The sequence below is a fragment of the Azolla caroliniana genome, unplaced genomic scaffold (assembly GCF_043228905.1).
Source record: "Azolla caroliniana isolate FFs.n. ecotype wild unplaced genomic scaffold, voAzoCaro1.0.p SCAF_1, whole genome shotgun sequence".
Lineage (NCBI taxonomy): Eukaryota > Viridiplantae > Streptophyta > Polypodiopsida > Salviniales > Salviniaceae > Azolla > Azolla caroliniana.
Window position 1 is genome coordinate 34,297,464 of NW_028230436.1, and position 17,990 is coordinate 34,315,453.

Sequence of the window (17,990 nt, forward strand, 5' to 3'; positions counted from 1 at the left end):
GTCCACAAGATCATATGTTTTTTCCTCCACATGAGTCTCTCGCGCCATAAACTACACAATATCTCCTGAAGCCAAGTTAGCTCCATTACAAACACTTACCAAGCCCATGTCATCAATTAGGGACAAGACGCTATATAGGCCATATACTTGGAGATCGTACTTCCTTTTGCTTGGCACAAACACTATGGGTCAATATCATCCCCTCAACTAGCTTCGGGTAGATGTGGTTAAAAGAAACATTAAAAAAGAAATAAAAGATGAAAATATTGTTAATACCACCCTTGAAGAGGAGAAAATGTGTTAGGCCCGACGCCTAAATGTGCGTGTCACTAGGCTTAAGGAAGGTGCATCCCCGGACGAGGATGCACAAACACTCGGGAAAATGTTAGGGTACACAACGACCCTACCTATCACCAAAGCTTGGAGGGCCGGACGCGACACAACTAGGAAGAGAGCCTTAGTTCTTCAATTTAAAGACTTAGACTCTAGAATCACTTTCTTTAAGAAGAGACCAATTCGTCGAGGATTGGGTGGGGACCCTATCTATCTCGATGAAGACCTCACCAAGATGCAAATTGAGCATCGCAAGAGTTGTATGCCAAAGGTTATGCAAGCTCGTAAAGAAGGGCATCGCGACTTTTATCGTGATGGGCAAGTGATCATAAATGATCTCACTACTAATTGACGGTGTGTGGCCCATGTGACAAAAAACACACTTAGGATGACCTTATGGAATTGTAACGGCGCACTCTGGACACACCCCGGCCGCCTAGAGGAGATATTAAAGGAATCAAATATAGTTTGCCTAGTAGAAACACACCAAAGCCCAAATAGGGGACTCCCACGAGTCGAAGGATTTCGTTGGGAGTCGGCTTTTAGACAAACCTCACATCGATGCACTACCAGGGGATCTAGAGGTGTCGCAATATTGTTTCGGAGGGAGCTACATAATAGGATAGAAATACTGAGCATAGACCCAAAAGCTCGTTTTATGTGGGTGAAAGTCTCCACAAGCAAGGACAAGGCAGTATTTTTCTCCATTTGTTACTTCCCCCCGAAAGGCTCTCGTTATAATCTGGCTAGCGAGGTGGGATTAGTTGATGAAGGAGTGCCACATGGGCCTTCCCCATATGAACCTCTATCGGATGACATAATCTGATATTCTTCCCAAGGAGAAGTATTCCTTGTAGGAGACTTTAATGTGAGACCCAATCCCGACAATGCACAATATTTCAAATGAATAGAAACCTAGAAATGGTAAATGTCGATCCTTTAGACATAGGCACCACACGTAGATCAAAGGGTCAAGGTGCGGACACCACGAGCTTTGGCCATCATTTGCTCGAACTTGGCAGTCAGCACCAGATGGTCATACATAATGGTTTAGCCAAGTGGCCAGGTTCGGAAGAGCTCACATGTTTCCCACATGGAGGAGGGGAAATCACAGTTGATTATCTAATAGGACGCCCTGAAGCTACCCACATGATTAACTCCTTCCGAGTGGCCCCATATCCTATTGGCATGGACCATAGTTTCTTATACTTCGAGCTAAAATGTGATATCTCTAACGTCACCAACTCTAGTCAACCACGCCATGATATCACAATACATATCACACATGAGTTCTCTGACATATATGCTCGACATGTTCAAGCCCATCTCTCCTCCCTTGATCCCTCCCTACCTTTAGAGAGCCTTATTACGAAACTCACACACATCCTTCACTCTGTAGCAGTTAGTAGTTTCCCATACACACAACACTCCAATCAAGGTAAAGTAGGATCTATGCCACAAAATAGATGGTATGATGAGGATTGTAGGTGCTTACATAGACAACTTACAATATCGCAACTCAGTGGTAGTATTACCTCAGTACAAGCTCGTAAAGAAATGCGCAAGATGACACGTCGTAAGAGACAAGCATGGGAGGCATCCCAATATTGGGAACTCTACCATATGCTCATGAGTAGCGATTGTGCCACAGCATGGAAGAGATTATGGGAACCAAGACCACAAACACCCATCGAAGATCCCGAAACTTGGCACACTTATACAGAGAGACTTTACCAAATCCCAAACCAACCACCCATTCCAATGCCTTCTACACCCCGACCTACTGCGGGGACACTCTTCACGACCTCTAGGGTCACGAAGGTCATAAAGAAATTACAACATAGGAAGTCCATGGACCACACAGGATTGCGAGCAAAACACATCATATATGCGAGAGAGTGCCTAGCTCCCTTGCTAACTCTAATCTTCAATTGCGCCGTCGCAGAGGGTTTTCCACCACAATGGACCATGAACACAGTGACCCCCATACATAAAGGGGGGGACCCCATGGACCCAAATACTTATAGGACCATTATGATAGGTCATACCCTTGCTAAATTATATGGTGCAGTAATGGAGGCAGAGCTTAGCAATTATATGGAGACCTTAAATCTTCGTGCACCTGAATAGGCTGGCTTTAGACGAGCCTTCTCCACTATTGATCATATCTTCACAGTTAGATGCTTAATTGACCAAACTAAGGCTCGCAAGAAGAAACTATATTGTTGTTTTGTGAACTTCCGCAAAGCCTTTGATATGGTCCCTACAGAGCGGTTGTTTGATAGGCTTAAGAGCTTGAGGATACCAAATGACATGGTTTGGGCCATCTACACACTATATGAACAAGTGTCCGGGTGTGTTCGATGCCCAGGTGGCATATCTGATATTTTCACTAGCACTATTGGTGTAAAACAAGGTTGCCCCTTACCTCCGACTCTTTTTGGGATCTACATTGATGAGATCACAGATTTTATTGCTCGTAAGGGAGGCAATGGAGTAGTCCTTGGGGATCTTGCTCTATGCAGACGACATAGTTTTGCTCTCTGAATCCGAACACGACCTACAAATGCACCTTAATGCCTTAGATGACTTTTGCACACAACGAGGATTGGTAGTGAATCTAGGGAAAACTAAAGTCCTTATCTTCCACACGTCAGCCCAAGTTAGAGCTAAGTGTCACCTAACTATCTCCCATAGCCTAGTTGACGTGGTTGGATCATATGTCTATCTCGGAGTCACTTTCAGTGCCCGCTCAGGTAAATTTTCGATGACACAAGCAACGAAGGATAGACTTACAAGAGGACATGCATCTCTCTCACTCCCCGAGAGACAATGCCACCAAGCATACTTCCAAGAGCCACGAACTAAAGGGTGGCTCTTTGACTCATTAGTGACTCCCTCTCTCATGTATGCATCAGCGGTTTGGGCTCCAGGACTACCATCTTTCATGTGGACGCAATTAGAGAGACCATTGGTGATGATGTTATCACGCCAACTCTGAAGCAAATCGTCGGTCCCACATGACATTATTAGGGTTGAGTTCACTCTACCCCCTATGTTAATAGAAGCACTTTTTCAACTTTTAGTCTTTATCCACAGGACCATAACCAACCACTTGATAGAATATCCCATCAAGCCTTTAAAGCTTCTCGAGCACTGTATGAGTCCGGCTATACTAGCTCATGGTATGGCATGATGGTGAGTTGGCTTCTTGCCAACGGTCTAGACATTAATAACCTCCCTCCCCTTAAGTACGACCACACGACTGATAACACTTTAATCTCTCATGAGGACCGTAATAAAGTAATACGCCAAGAAATATGGCAAATTTATACTCTGTATAAATGGATCACCCCACTAGAGCCACTCCCATCTAAAATGTCGTACTATAAGGAACACTTTATGCACTTCTCTAAGTTAGGTTTTATTACGCGGCCAAGATATCTAGATGTATTCTTACCACATGCACTAAGGGTTGCCATTGGTCAACTTAGAATATCATCTCACGAACTTGAGATTGAGAATGGACATACTAATGGAGTCCCTAGGGAGGAAAGGATATGTAGGTTATGCCACATAGAGATAGAGGATGAGTACCATTTTACATGCAAATGCCCCACCTATGCCGAGATAAGGGCAAAATACCAAGACATACTTGGTTCCTCTCCCACCCTCCCTAAACTATTAGATACACTAGATATAAAGAAATTAGGTAGATACATCTTAGAATTGAAACAACACAGAGAGAATAAGTTAAAAAACGTTGATAATAATGTTGCTAATGTTTACCAACATGTAACAAATGAAGTTTTTCAGGAACATGGGGAGACAATGAATGTCGACACACCTGCACCACTCGGGGTTTTCCTTGATGAAGCAGAAAATCAAAGAAGAACCAAACGCCCTTGGATGTTGGGTTTCAAAGCAACTCGACGAGATGTAGAAGCAATAAAGAAAATAAGGGAACGTGAACTACACCACCTAGAAGCCATGGCTAGGGCACTCTATACACCGGGACCATGGGTCATACCCACACCAAAATCTTTTGACCTCCCACTTCTTTTTGAGAGACTTGGGTGGAAATGAGATTAGGCTTAGTGCAAAGTTTTGTACACTACTAGAACTCTCTTAGCTTAAGCTATTTTCTTTTATTTTAGTTTTGATGATTGGATAAACACTCATTTTTGTTGTAAACCAATTGTCTCATGGGCCAAATTTGGCCTTAGAAGACGTTAATATTTCTTTCTTTCTCTCATAGATGACATTATTGGCACTCTATTCACCGCACTACCCACCAAAGGATCCAAGACCATGGTAGATATAACAACCCCAAACATTGGAGTGATGAATCTTGCAATGTCCCTACTTGGAACGCAACAAGGGAAATCCTCCCAAACTCACCTCGAACAACTCTACTGTGAATTGATCATCTCCCCCCTTATCCCCCTCAAATATATTTCCTTTTCTTATATTCTTTGCCTACATTGCCAAGTTTGGCCCTAAGTGTGCACCTAGGTCCCTTCCTTGCCTTACCTTTTCTACTTATCTCATCCCAACCTATTTGTTACATGTGCATCTCATAAATAGTGTTTGACAACCTTAGATATTAGAGTCTATTTTATCATAATTTGAAGCATGAGAAACAAGTTTTTGTTTGACGATCACCATAGTGCCCCACAACAATTGAACTTTTTTTTTAAAGAAAGATGCACCTTAGTATATTGCTTGAAAATTGTACATAGAGAAAACAAAAGGAGACATTTCATCTCACTTCTATTGTAAGATACAAAATCTAGTATAAGCATCTGATCAAACAGATGATGTCATATATGAAACAAGTAGAACAATACTATCAGCCATGCAATTGAACTTAGGTTGAAATAAAAATTGATTTGGTTGTACTCACAACAAATATCTATAGGCACCTTTTCCATAGAGAACTTACTTACATGGCAACTACTCTTACAACAATTTATGATGTTGACATTGCCAAAAGGGTCTCATAATCCTAATAGAATCAACAAGGGTTACATATATAGAAAAGGAGATAAATAGACTACATTTTTTACCATCCATAAGGAAGCCAATTTTGACTTATGGGACCAAATAAACGTATCACACCCTATGTGACTCCTTCCTAAGAAATGGGGTTACTACTCTTTAGTAAAAACTACAAAATAATGGCACACACATATGTCCTCACATTTCTCGGTGGAGATTTGACCATGACTCTTAAAATATCATGCATGTCTAATAAGCCATCATCCTTCTTGCGAACATGAGCATATGAGAGAGTACGTTATATTCATTCTCCACTAGGTTTTCATTGTATAACTTGAATATCTTCATACTTGGGTGATGAAGCCATAATGCTACCTCAACACCTAACTTCTGTGAGTGAGTTCAAAAACATTTTAAGGCTCTCTACGAGCCATGGCTCATGGGGATAGTTATAAGATGTGGTTAGATACATTATGTCACCTTTCTCATTATATGGGGCTAACATTGAGGATTAACATTTACAATGTAATATTCCAATTTTGACATTTTGGCATCTTGCTGCTTAATCTTTAGTCCCTCTCGTCATCTATACTCAATTATTACATACATACTTCGTAGCATCACATGAGAGCTCCAATAGATATTTTATTCACCATCTTTTAAACAAGTTTATAATGTCAACCACCCAATTAGATCAAAGGATTTTGCAATTATTATTATTTTCTACCTCGCCTCCTATGTCTCATATTGTTTTGGCAATATGAGACATATTCTTGACTTCTATGATATACTACTATACTCTTTGCATGTCTAACCCCTCTATGGGTGGAGCACTTGTTTTTATATAGCACTACAAGATAAAAAAGTAAGGATTTAATGCTCAATTGTCTACGTAAGATAGACTAATCTAATTGAGAGCCAGAAAAGCTGAATAACATCAACCTCATCTCCCATCCTTGAATATGATCACGTTCATTGCATTGATTTTCAAGCATATATTAGATATTCCAACTCGCCTGAAGTCTAAACTCATAACATACATTTCACCTATTTTTCGATGGGACATTCATGCTAAGATATTTGAAGCTTTGCACCAGTTGTGTTAGTTCTCCATTCACTATATAAAAGTGGGGCAGTGTCTTTGTTGTGATGCCTTTATTCACATCAGTTTTGTTTTGTCCACATTATCAGTTAGCCCAGTGATTTGACAAAATGTTTTCAATATGTCAAGTAAGCAATGATATCATCCAAAGTATATGAGAATTACATGACATCATCAACATATGGGAGTATAAAAATGAGCTCTTTGCATAAGTTTGAGACCATCTAACCCTCATCTTTTGCAACCTTGTTTACTAATTATTCTAGTTTATCGATGCATAGAGAAAAGTTTGTGGGAAAGAGTGGACACCTTGTTTGACCACGGTGTTGCTCAAGATATACGTTGAGAAACCATTATCCATTTTACATTTTGGCATTTAACTAGCTCATACAAATGTGGTAAACTACTCTATATTGCAATGGCATTATGACCTATATAATTCTTCTCCAAAACTTACTCTTGGTACAATGTCAAAGCCCTTCTTGAAGTTATGAAAACAACAATATAATATTTTCCTTTAAAGTAGATTTTCTTCTATGATAACTCCTCCTGTAACCAAATGATGGAGGGTGGAATATTTCTGTCTAAAGCCTACTTGACCAAGTGCTCATTTGTGATGACATTCAGCTCATAATGCTATTCAATTGTGCATATAAAGTTATTTACATATTGGTTCATCTCGTTGTCGTTGAATTAGCCAACTATATCTTCCTTTCTGCCATTGAGTTGTCTCCATGCTACCTTTGGGTGGAGTTTAAACATTTGTATTTTCTTCCTTTCACATAGTTAATAATATTGTCTCTTGTGTCTCCTTACCATTCTTTGATATTGACACAAAGCTAGAACTTTTTCATTTTTATCTTTTGCAAGCTTGACTATTTTGAGATGAGCCTTGCATTTATCATCAAACCAAGTGTAACGTGAGAAATTAAACATTTGGTGTCCACCTACACGACGTGCCTAGACATATTAATACCTTACTCGAGAATGACACTCATCGATTCCTTCCTATTTTTGTTTATATCTTTACTAAGGGAAAGGTTCATGACATGACCCTCAACCTCAAATTCATATTGATTAACTTTTTGATAGCAAGGTTGCGTAATGTACCTCTTTTCCGTTTGTAATGATCAATGTGTGAATTTTTTGTTGCAATGTGTGAGTATAAAGGCTTTGTGGTCTGAATCCAATGATAATGGGCAAATTTTGAAAGTGTTCGCCATGGATGCATCACATTCTTTCATCAGTACATACAGTCAACTACATTTCCTCCTCCCAAAGTTGAGAGACGTGTCAAAAACATTGTCCTCGAAAATGTATGGGTAATATTGAGAATATTTAGCCTACCATAATTTGATGTAATACAATCTTCTAAGCTACATGTTGAATCCGACACTATCACATTATCATCAACTTTCACATTAAAATATTCCACAATCAACACATTTCCAATCTTCTCATGTGTAAGAATGTCAACACACACACATTGGAAACAAGATCATCATGTTCTATCTCATACAAATGATAGTAGTTGGACTCTCGATGAGGAATGTAACAACATGCCAAATAAACGTTAACTTTACATAGTGTTACTCCAAGCCACATATATCTTTTGCATTCTTACTTTCATCTTCACGACGAATAAATGTCACTCATGGTCGCTTGATATTTCTTTTCGTGTGGGGCCATATATGATGTAACCATCAACATTAGCTTCATGTCTCCAAGGTTCAACCAATAATATAATACCTATACCTTCAGCTACATCACTTAGTCATGAGCCTTTATTTCATAGATATCCTCTACCATTCCAAAAACATGATTTTCAAATATGAAGCGAAGCTTATACCTTATGTAACGCTTAGCTTCATGTTCCCAAGGTTCAACTAGGAATATAACATATATACCTTTAGCTACATCACGTAGTTCTGAGCCTTTATTCCACAGATATCCTGTACCATTTCGAGAACATGATTTTCAAACTTGGGGTAGTCCCATAGATCATCTCATTGCATGCATTCTGAGCTCTCTCTTATAGCTACATAGGACAACCTTCTTCATTCTTGCGTCATTTCATACATAGGTTATACATGGTTCAAACATATCATCATCTATGGAATGATACTTGGACTATATGTATTCCATGCTCCATCATGCAAAAGTCGTGCATGGGTTCATGTATGGGATCTTGTGTGGTTAATATGCATTGATAATGCATACAAATACATGAAAAGAATCTCAGGAATTGCTTTATTGATGTCAAGAATCTTTTGCCATACAATGATTGGTCGATTCTATTATCTTTTATGTGTCGTATATATTGTGCGGTAGTGTGCGCAATGGAATTTCATTGGCATGTTGTCACTACTTACACTATGCACACAATGTTCCCTCCTAAATACTTTAAGACTAAAGACAATGCCAACTTCTCATTTTGATGGTTTCTCTATAATCTTTCGATGGATTGCTTTTCACACATGTTGTCTTCATTTTTTTCTCACAAAGTCATGTGATATCGTTTGTCAGTTGTGTTGTTGGATGTATTCTTACATGAACATGATTAATGTAGCTTTATTTTCACTTTTTGTCATTGTAGACTTTTAAATTCTCGCCACTTGATTGGCTCTCAAGATCATTTTAGAGATTCTCTTTCATGCCATCTTTTGGTGGCCCATCAATCCTCTTTGATGGGACCTTGTCTCTAGTCATTTATTTGCATGCTTCCTGAGCTCCCATTTGTTAATTGATCTTTTCCTCCATTCATAAGTTTCCCTTTTCATTCCTTCATGAGTTTCGTTTTTCATTGGTGATTTGAGACTCATTGAACCTTCCTTTCCATCTTCTATGCACAAGGAACACTAGGGGAAATAACATTCTCATTATATCATTTTCACCCCACCTTTAATGATTAAGCAAAACCCTTGACAGGGTTGCGGTTCTAACTAAAATCAAGGATGAAGGATCAGGGATTGGGAATCGGGGATTCTTGATACTATGGGGCATCATCAATATAATTGAAAATTTTTATAAGCTTTTGGAAAGAATCTCTTCGGACATGTATTATTTCTTTTTCCCCTCCCAAAGGGCATTGATACTAGCTAGGATTTTTTATTTGTGATAAGCCGCTATGTATTAGTGAAAACTAGGAATTCTCTTTTTTTCTTTCCTTTCCCCTTTTTCTTTAATATTTGTGCAATGATTTCAATCATTTATTGATTGGTTCCTTGTGTCTCTTCTTCCATGATGCTATGATTTCTATCATTGTTCCTTATCTCTAATGACTCTTACCATTTATTAATTCATATCTTTCTCTCTCTCTCTCTCTCTCTTAGTAATTCCGAGGAAACCTCTTAGTAATTCCCCGATGGAACCTCTTTCAGTAATTCCCCCATGGAACCTCTTTCTCATAATGATTCCTATCATTTATTGCACTGTACATTCTCGCTCGCACCTTTTCTCGTAAAAATTTGTATCATTTATTATATTTCTCTCTTTCTCTAGTATTCCACGCGTCACTCATCGTGATTCCTTATGGTTTGTAAGTCCCCCGATCGTGGATGAAGATCTCTTTCGGCTACTGTAAAAGGTTGAAATATCTAAAGGGAGGCATGTTTTAAGAAGCACCACCATAAAGTATTGACGTTGAGTGTGAAGGAAAAGCGGGTGGGTCTTAAGACAAACTCTAAATTTTACTCTCCCAACACATTGACATTGTGTGTGAAGGAGAAGTCGGTGTGGGTCTTAAGACAAACTCTAAATTTTACTCTCCCCAACACACACACACACACACATATATATATATATATACCCATGTGCTCATCATTTCGATTGTAGCTTCCTCTCTCCCACCTTATCAACTCAAGGTGAGTGCTCATGGTGGGATTACACAAGAGTTCGTGGTCGGCACCGGAAGACAAGAGTAAAGGATGGCTAGCCACAGCGGGACGCACGACAGGGTTTGCAAGGAGGTTGTTCAACCCGAGGGCACAAAGGAAATACATAACATCTCAAGCGACGAATGCGGAGCACGCGGGACATCACCCGGTGATGAGCGACATGTCGGACGAGGTATTGGACAAGATGATGGCGGACGAGATCTCGGAGAGCGTGGTGGGGGAGGAGGCGCTGCGCGCGTTGCTAAGCAACAAGTGGTTCCCATGCAAAGGGTGGCAGGGGTGGGGGGAGCAGGAGAAGCTGATGTGGCTGAGGTCGCAGGTCATCGGGGGGGACGCGGAGGTGGAGACGCCATTCGGGTGCCGGCGGAAGATGGTGTACGTGGACCACACGGCCAGCGGGAAGTCGCTACACTTCGTGGAGGACTTCATGCTACGGCATGTGCTGCCCTTCTATGGTGTGTGTGAACACACACATACACATATACACATACACATATATACACATACATTACAGAACTGTATAGGAAGGGCGGTCCAGCTGACCATTGTTTTGGGGGTGTTTATGTACATATTGTAAATTGTAAATTGTAAATTGGTATGGACTGTTGTATGTAGGGAACACTCACACGGAGGACAGTATGGTGGGCGGGGCCACGAGCCGAATGGTCCACGAGTCGGAGGTGTACATAAAGAAGGAGTTGGGCGGCGGCCCAGAGGACGTGCTGCTCTTCTGCGGCTCCGGTGCCACCGCCGCCCTCAAGCGGCTGCAGGAGGTCATCGGCGTCGCCATCTCGCCCCTCCTCCGATCCCACGTCCTCAGGACCCTCAACGACACCGCCGTCCACCACGACATTCCGCAATGGGTCGTCTTCACCGGCCCCTACGAGCACCACTCCAACCTCCTCTCCTGGCGCCAGAGCCTCGCCGAGGTAACTCAACTCTACTCTACTGCACTCTACTGCACTGCACTAACCCTTACATACCACATTATTATTATTATTATTATTATTAGCATTATTTCTATAGCACAGTTACAATGAGATGGAGGAAAAAAGCAGGTTGTGGAGATCCCGGCTGAGGGCGGCAAAGAGGGGAAGATCGACATGGTGGAGCTGGAGAGGGCATTAGAGAGGTACACATCTGATTCCGCCATCGCCGGTTCCGGCGGCAGGAAACTCCTCCTCGGCTCCTTCTCCGCCGGCAGCAATGTGACAGGCCTGCTCACCGACACGCGGGCGGTGTCACGCCTCCTGCACCGATACGGCGCCTACGCCTGCTTCGACTTCGCCGCCGCGTAATCATCCATCCTCTCCTCTCCCCTCCGTATCTTATCGTATCGTTATCATACACACATACATAACTGTAGTAGCAGTACATATGTAGTTTGTTACAACTTACAATCATGGTGAAAGACTCAGATCCGGGATATGTTTAATATTCAACTGAGTTTGCATACATAAATGATATTGTCTTAAGGGGTCCACATGCGGCGATGGAAATGAGATCGAATTATCGGGACGATGACGGCGAGGACACGGGGTATTATGATGCAGTGGTTATGAGCCCCCACAAGATGATGGGTGGACCTGGGACGCCCGGACTCCTCCTAATGCGTCGCTCTCTTTATGGGCTCCAACACACGTGGCCATCCACGGCAGGGGGCGGCACAGTGGCATATGTCAATGGATTTAACGAAACTGTAAGTCCAAATGCCATCATGTGTTGTGAGAATGTGTTGTTGATGATGAAATTAAGTTAGAATGTGGGTTGATTTTTAATGGGTTAGTTAAAAAGAAAGATCAACCGCCTAATCACGATGATTATGGATGAACTCTTCACTCTACTACCTACCATAGAGCCTATCTCTAGCAACAGGGACATATCAGTATTTAATGAATTTCCTCTACTTTCGGTCCTTATGATTGAGACAAAGAAAAAAAAGATAGCTATGCTAGTTTTGAGCGATAAAAGTTGAGTTGCTTTTTGCCTCTTGCGGGGTCGAACCCCTTGACTTCCTAACCAGATATATTTGCTCTAACTTCCCTTTGTGTCTCCATCCTAGTCACATTAATTATTTTGATTCTCGTTCATTTCACTAACTTAGTAGACGACACTATGCTGCAAATCTAATGGTTCAACATGACCTTCTTGTCTCCATTGGACACAATTATATCACAAAAATGTTTATGTCTCTACCTCTGTAGCTTCTTTCCTCCAACTCGTAAAGAAGTGTGCATTGATTAAACACATCTAGAATGTTCCCACATCATAGAATTGGAAGTTTTTGAGCATGCCATAATTGTTAGGTTAGTCTATTTTAACTCTATAAATCACAATTGAACCATGTTAATTGTGGTGACAAATAGCGTAATAGAAGTTACTCATCTAATAGTTAGTACCTACATCTATGTAATGGTTCTTGAAGAGAACATAAATTTAGCCCACTTTGAAGTCAATTTATGTATGCATAGCAAGTTTTGTTGCAAAACATTGCATTATTATTTAGTTTGTCATGCCTATGAGCATGTCATAAATTTTGATTCTCTTTTGTTTATGTAGGATACATTATACTATGAGAATGTGGAGACAAGGGAGGATGCTGGTACTCCACAAATTCTTGGAAAGATCAGATGCGCACTGACTCTCTATGTCAAACAATTTATAGGAGTACAAGTAATTCAGAGGTTGGAATCCATGTATTTTAGTAAGGCCATAATGAAATTGTCAAACCACCCAAACATAGAAATACTAGGCCATCAGATAACATCCAACACAACTTACACATCTATCTTATCCTTTGTTATTAATCCAAAACATTCAACCTCCACCAACACAATGGAGGATGTTGACAAGCCTTTACATGGTCGATTTGTTGTGAAACTACTAAATGACTTGTTTGGCATTCAAGCTCGTGGAGGGTGTGCATGTGCTGGCCCATACGGGCACTTGTTATTGGGGGTGGATAGAGAAACATCATTAGTAATACGAGATCATATCATGCAGGTATTTGGTTGTATTTTTAGATGATATAATATTTTCGACGAATACATTATTTATTTGCGCATCATATGTAGGGATATGAAGGTCTTAAACCGGGTTGGACAAGAGTGAGTTTATGCTACAACATGACAGAGGAGGAAGTGGATTTTGTGCTTTCCTCAATCAATTGGGTGGCCAATTATGGGCACCTCTTTCTTGGGCTCTATGACTTTGATTGGAAAACTGGAAATTGGACGTGCATGTGCTCGTTTGGTTGCTCTCCAAAACCAAATATTATCATTGCAGATGGCTACATTAATGATTATTATTCTGAAAATGCCATGAGGCGCTTACGATTCCGACAACCCCTTCAACTAGCGAAAGCGTTGTCCCACACATTACCGAAATACACAACTATGAGACAAATTCCTAAATACATTGATGCTCGTGCCGTTCTATTTCGCATGTAAAAAGTGTAGAGGCTATTCATGGCAATAACACATATATGATACATACACCATTGCATGCATACATGTCGACTTACAAATACATAAGGCTTTCTCTTACATCATATGTAACAAATAAGTTTGTGAACATATAGTGTACTCTAATAAGAGAATCCAATATTTGAAACCATTAATGGAGCCATTCATTTACATATTGATGTTGTATACATAGGTATTAGCCGTCCAATATTGTGCTACCATTTCCACCACAACATTTATTTATTTTCCCAAAAAGATACTACATTAGCATCAAGAAACACCCTAAGGCTAAAATGAAATATTATGTACATTTAGGTAATGAGCCCCTTTCTATTTTAATAATGAGCCTCCACAAAATTTATCAATTTCCTCTTACTAGTTACACTATCTGCATTGATATATTATGTGACCAAGCCTTGCGGCTTATTGTATGATCCACCATAAAACTAGCACTAGGAAAAAAATGGACTCGAAAGTGAGCCTTGTGAGAAATGTCGTTGAGATACTTCAACACTTGAGGATGGCTAAACCTCAAGGTAGTTACAAAAAAATTGTCATTTTATTGTTGTCATTAGAAAGATGCTCAAGAGAGGATTGTTGAAATTAGAGTTTTAGTTTGAATTTTACAACCTTTTCTTGAAAATGTTACAACAATTGTAGCCTAGAGAATCATTCATGAATTTTCAAATCCGTAAAAGGTTTGAGAGTGAGTTCAAATTCACATAATGATCCATTACTCTTAGACTGTTCATGGATCAAAGTATTTTTTGATAGTGTACAAGTATATAGTTTATTACTTCTACATATTTCTATCAATGGGGTTAGATGCTAAAATGAAAAATGATAACCCATTAATAAGATTTCACAAACTTGAGCAAATTGTCTATGTTTGTGGTTATCAATGGACAAAATGCCAAACATACAACATTACTTATTGATTCATTGGTCATTTTTTCCCAATTGATAATTTGCTTTGTTATAAATCAAATAGAGTGAAGGAGAGAAACTTGATACATGTAATGTTTGTGTCCTATGATCATGACAACCTATGTTCGATAATACGAGAGTAAATGTGTATGTTAATTGAGAGTAATATGGGTGATTGAAGCATAGACATCCCAATAATGGTAAATTGTGCAATTCATGAGGAAAAACTTGGACTAAAGATTTGTCCTTCTAAGGAACCCTCTATCCTTCGTAGCCTTATGAATTGATAGATACTTAAACCTTTTAGGTAGATATCAAACATAATTGGAAAGATCTTAGCGAAAGGATTTGTAGATACTAATGATTGCTCGAATTGGCTTTGTGGTTTGAAATTGATTATCTCTTCTCTCAAAAGCAAACATTCTATCATTCATAACCTGATGCATTGGAAGGTAGCTAAACCTTTAGGTAGATATCAAATATAATTGGAAAGATCTTAGTGAGAGGATTTGTAGATACCAATGATTGTTCAAATTGGTGTTGTGATTTGAAATTGACGATCTCTTGTGTCAAAAGCAACTCCAAGATTATCCCAATGGTTGCCTCCTCCTTTGGATTGAGAGAGAATCATTTGGGAATACTCCAAATTCTTTTAAGGCTTAGAGTAGGGTTCAAAATTGAGGTAAATATTCAAAAGTAAATATTACATTTCCACTTTAAAAGTCGGTACTAGAGAGTTTACCATGAATTTCTACAAATGAAATAAAAAAGTAATGATTATAATTTATCCATGAGCCAATGATAAAAGTGTGGCCTCACACATCTAGAGGGGAAAATGTATACAAATTATAAACACATCTTATCATTTATGTGTGGTCAAGGTAAGTGCTCTTATACAACTCTACCATCGGTCACTTCAATGTGGAATGACTCCCAATACTATCAAATTCTAATATTTCAACATGTATAGCATTTATCCATGAGCATGTAACTTTTAGTTTGGTTGGGGGGGGGGGGGGGGGGGGGTATTTTCGTGCATTATATCTAATCTCTCGTAAGAATCCAAAATGACATGCACACCCTTTAAGTTTCTAAAGTGTCTAAATTATATTTGATCACTCATAGGATCGTTGAAGTTCTTGGCATTAAAGAGAGCTTATCACAACTATGTATCAATTTCACAATCAACGACTCTTTTCAACCCTTTCTCCTTGTTCATGTCTCTTTCCAGCTTGTTAGATCGAGTTTTTCTGCTCACTTGAACACTTTCTTGTCAATTCTACTCGTAAGCAATCTTAGCAAATAGTTCATTATACCAACAACAAAATAAATGCTAAAATATACAATACAAAGTTGTGACCTAGAGTGGTCTCATCAAGGATGACAAATACAAATGTGGCCAACCGAGTTAATGACATAACCCACCAACATGTTCTTTACACAATTCATAGAGACAATGACGAAGTCAACACTCTAAAAGCCATGCAATATAATGTTAGAACCAACATAGTTGTGATTCGTGAACTAGGGTGGCCTCATCATGGATGAAAAGCAATAATGTAGTTGACTAAGTAAAATGATGGCATGGTACACTACAACCACGTATACACAATAATGATAAATACTCATGTAGGAAGCACATCAAAGTAGTGTGGTAGCAAAATTTGCAAGGCTAAGTACAACCATCAAGAATTACAAACTTTATGTAGACATGATTTTGCGAGATTCTCTACGACAATGACATTGGCGTTACATCTAGTGTGAAGATACTCAATTAACCAGGCCATTTCTAGTGGAGGAGTAATTATGACTACTAATAAAAGTAAAATCTTGAAACATATTGCCCTCTAGGGTAGAATCTAGGATTATAAATCTTAATAAGATAGATAATGGAGTGACGTGGGCTTGAGTAAACTAGGACCAATATGTGAGATTACATACCAATAAATAGAGGATATTTTAAAGAATGAATGATAATTTATGCACAAAGACATTTGGACATTCCTACCACTTGTTTTGTCATGAACAATGACGAGATATATCTTTATCCTATGACTTGTTACTTGTTTGAACCCATGGTCATTAGATCCCACGTGGGTTGCTATATTGAAGAAATGTGGGAATCATCAATGTAGCTATGGTAACTCGTAATATAGTTTCTACCAACATGCCAATGAATCCATGACTAGAGTATCAAGCATGAACCCCAAGTTCGATATAAAGGCGAGCCAACATTACTAGAGATAAATTGGAACTTCATTCGCATGTAGTGAATCCCTCATGTAAATATAAACTTAGGTTAATCTAAAACATTGAACATTTGGTACATCAATCAAATCAATCGTTAATACATGCATATGTGCATACATATAATAGAGAGAGAACAAAGTGAGTTGAGACGCATTTAAGACCAAATTTGGTTATTGTCTAGCAATACATTGGTGTCACAATTGTGAACTATCCAATGTATATACACATTGGTTATTGTCTAGCAATACATTGGTGTCACAATTGTGAACTATCCAATGTATATACACATCTAAGAGTTTAAGAGTTTATTCATACATCAATCCATATACCAAGTGAAGCAAATTAATAAAAGCAAATAAATGAGTTGGAATGAAAAAAATAAATTTCATGCATTTTGGATGCGTCATAATACCATGGTACCCTAAGGGTTGTGGTCTACTTAAACTTCTCAAACTTGCAATGTATATAGAAGCCCGAAAATGTGCATACTAAATAAACATAATGAACATTATTGAAGTTGGTAGAAGTAATCGATTACAATCTCCCTTCCCTCCCTCTCTCCCTCTCTCTCTCTCTTGCTTAATTAAGAGAAAATACCATGTTCTAAAGATAAGATTGTCTCTACCCATATATTATTTACAATTCAATGGTCTACCACTAAAAAGGATCATGTAAATTCATGATAATCAACCATAATTAAATAAATTCTCTCTCCGTTTTAACTTCAACTCATACACCTCATATCCTTATCTTCAATCATTCCTCTACATTGATAAAATATTTAGGCTACAAAAACAAGGTTGGGGATATAGGCAATTCTTAGACTAAACAAAGAACCCCGTAAAAAAATGCATGTGTTGATGCAAATATATGTATTGAGGTTGTGGCTAGAAATTTGAAGTATAAGTTATAAAACCCCAATTATATAAATTGTTATTCAAAATATCTTAGCGACAAGATTCCATAACTATGGAGTTGTGAGGACTCCATGACAGTAAATTTGACACTATTTGGAAA

General features: G+C 39.0%; 1 protein-coding gene across 2 annotated transcripts; it reads left to right on the forward strand.

Annotated features, from left to right (window-relative positions):
• The first annotated feature begins 10,186 nt into the window (after positions 1-10,186).
• Positions 10,187-13,971, forward strand: LOC147870027 (uncharacterized). Of its 2 annotated transcripts, XM_087336064.1 has the most exons (7): positions 10,187-10,787; positions 10,948-11,261; positions 11,391-11,626; positions 11,809-12,031; positions 12,892-13,016; positions 13,241-13,335; positions 13,407-13,546. In XM_087336064.1, exons 1-6 carry the CDS (start codon positions 10,310-10,312, stop codon positions 13,296-13,298), a joined length of 1,434 nt encoding a protein of 477 aa, XP_087192190.1. In that variant the 5' UTR covers positions 10,187-10,309; the 3' UTR covers positions 13,299-13,335; positions 13,407-13,546. The 2 variants fall into 2 exon arrangements, with proteins under 2 accessions (XP_087192190.1, XP_087192183.1); XM_087336057.1 differs by having other exon boundaries at positions 10,197-10,787; positions 12,892-13,335; positions 13,407-13,971.
• Positions 13,972-17,990: the final 4,019 nt, after the last annotated feature.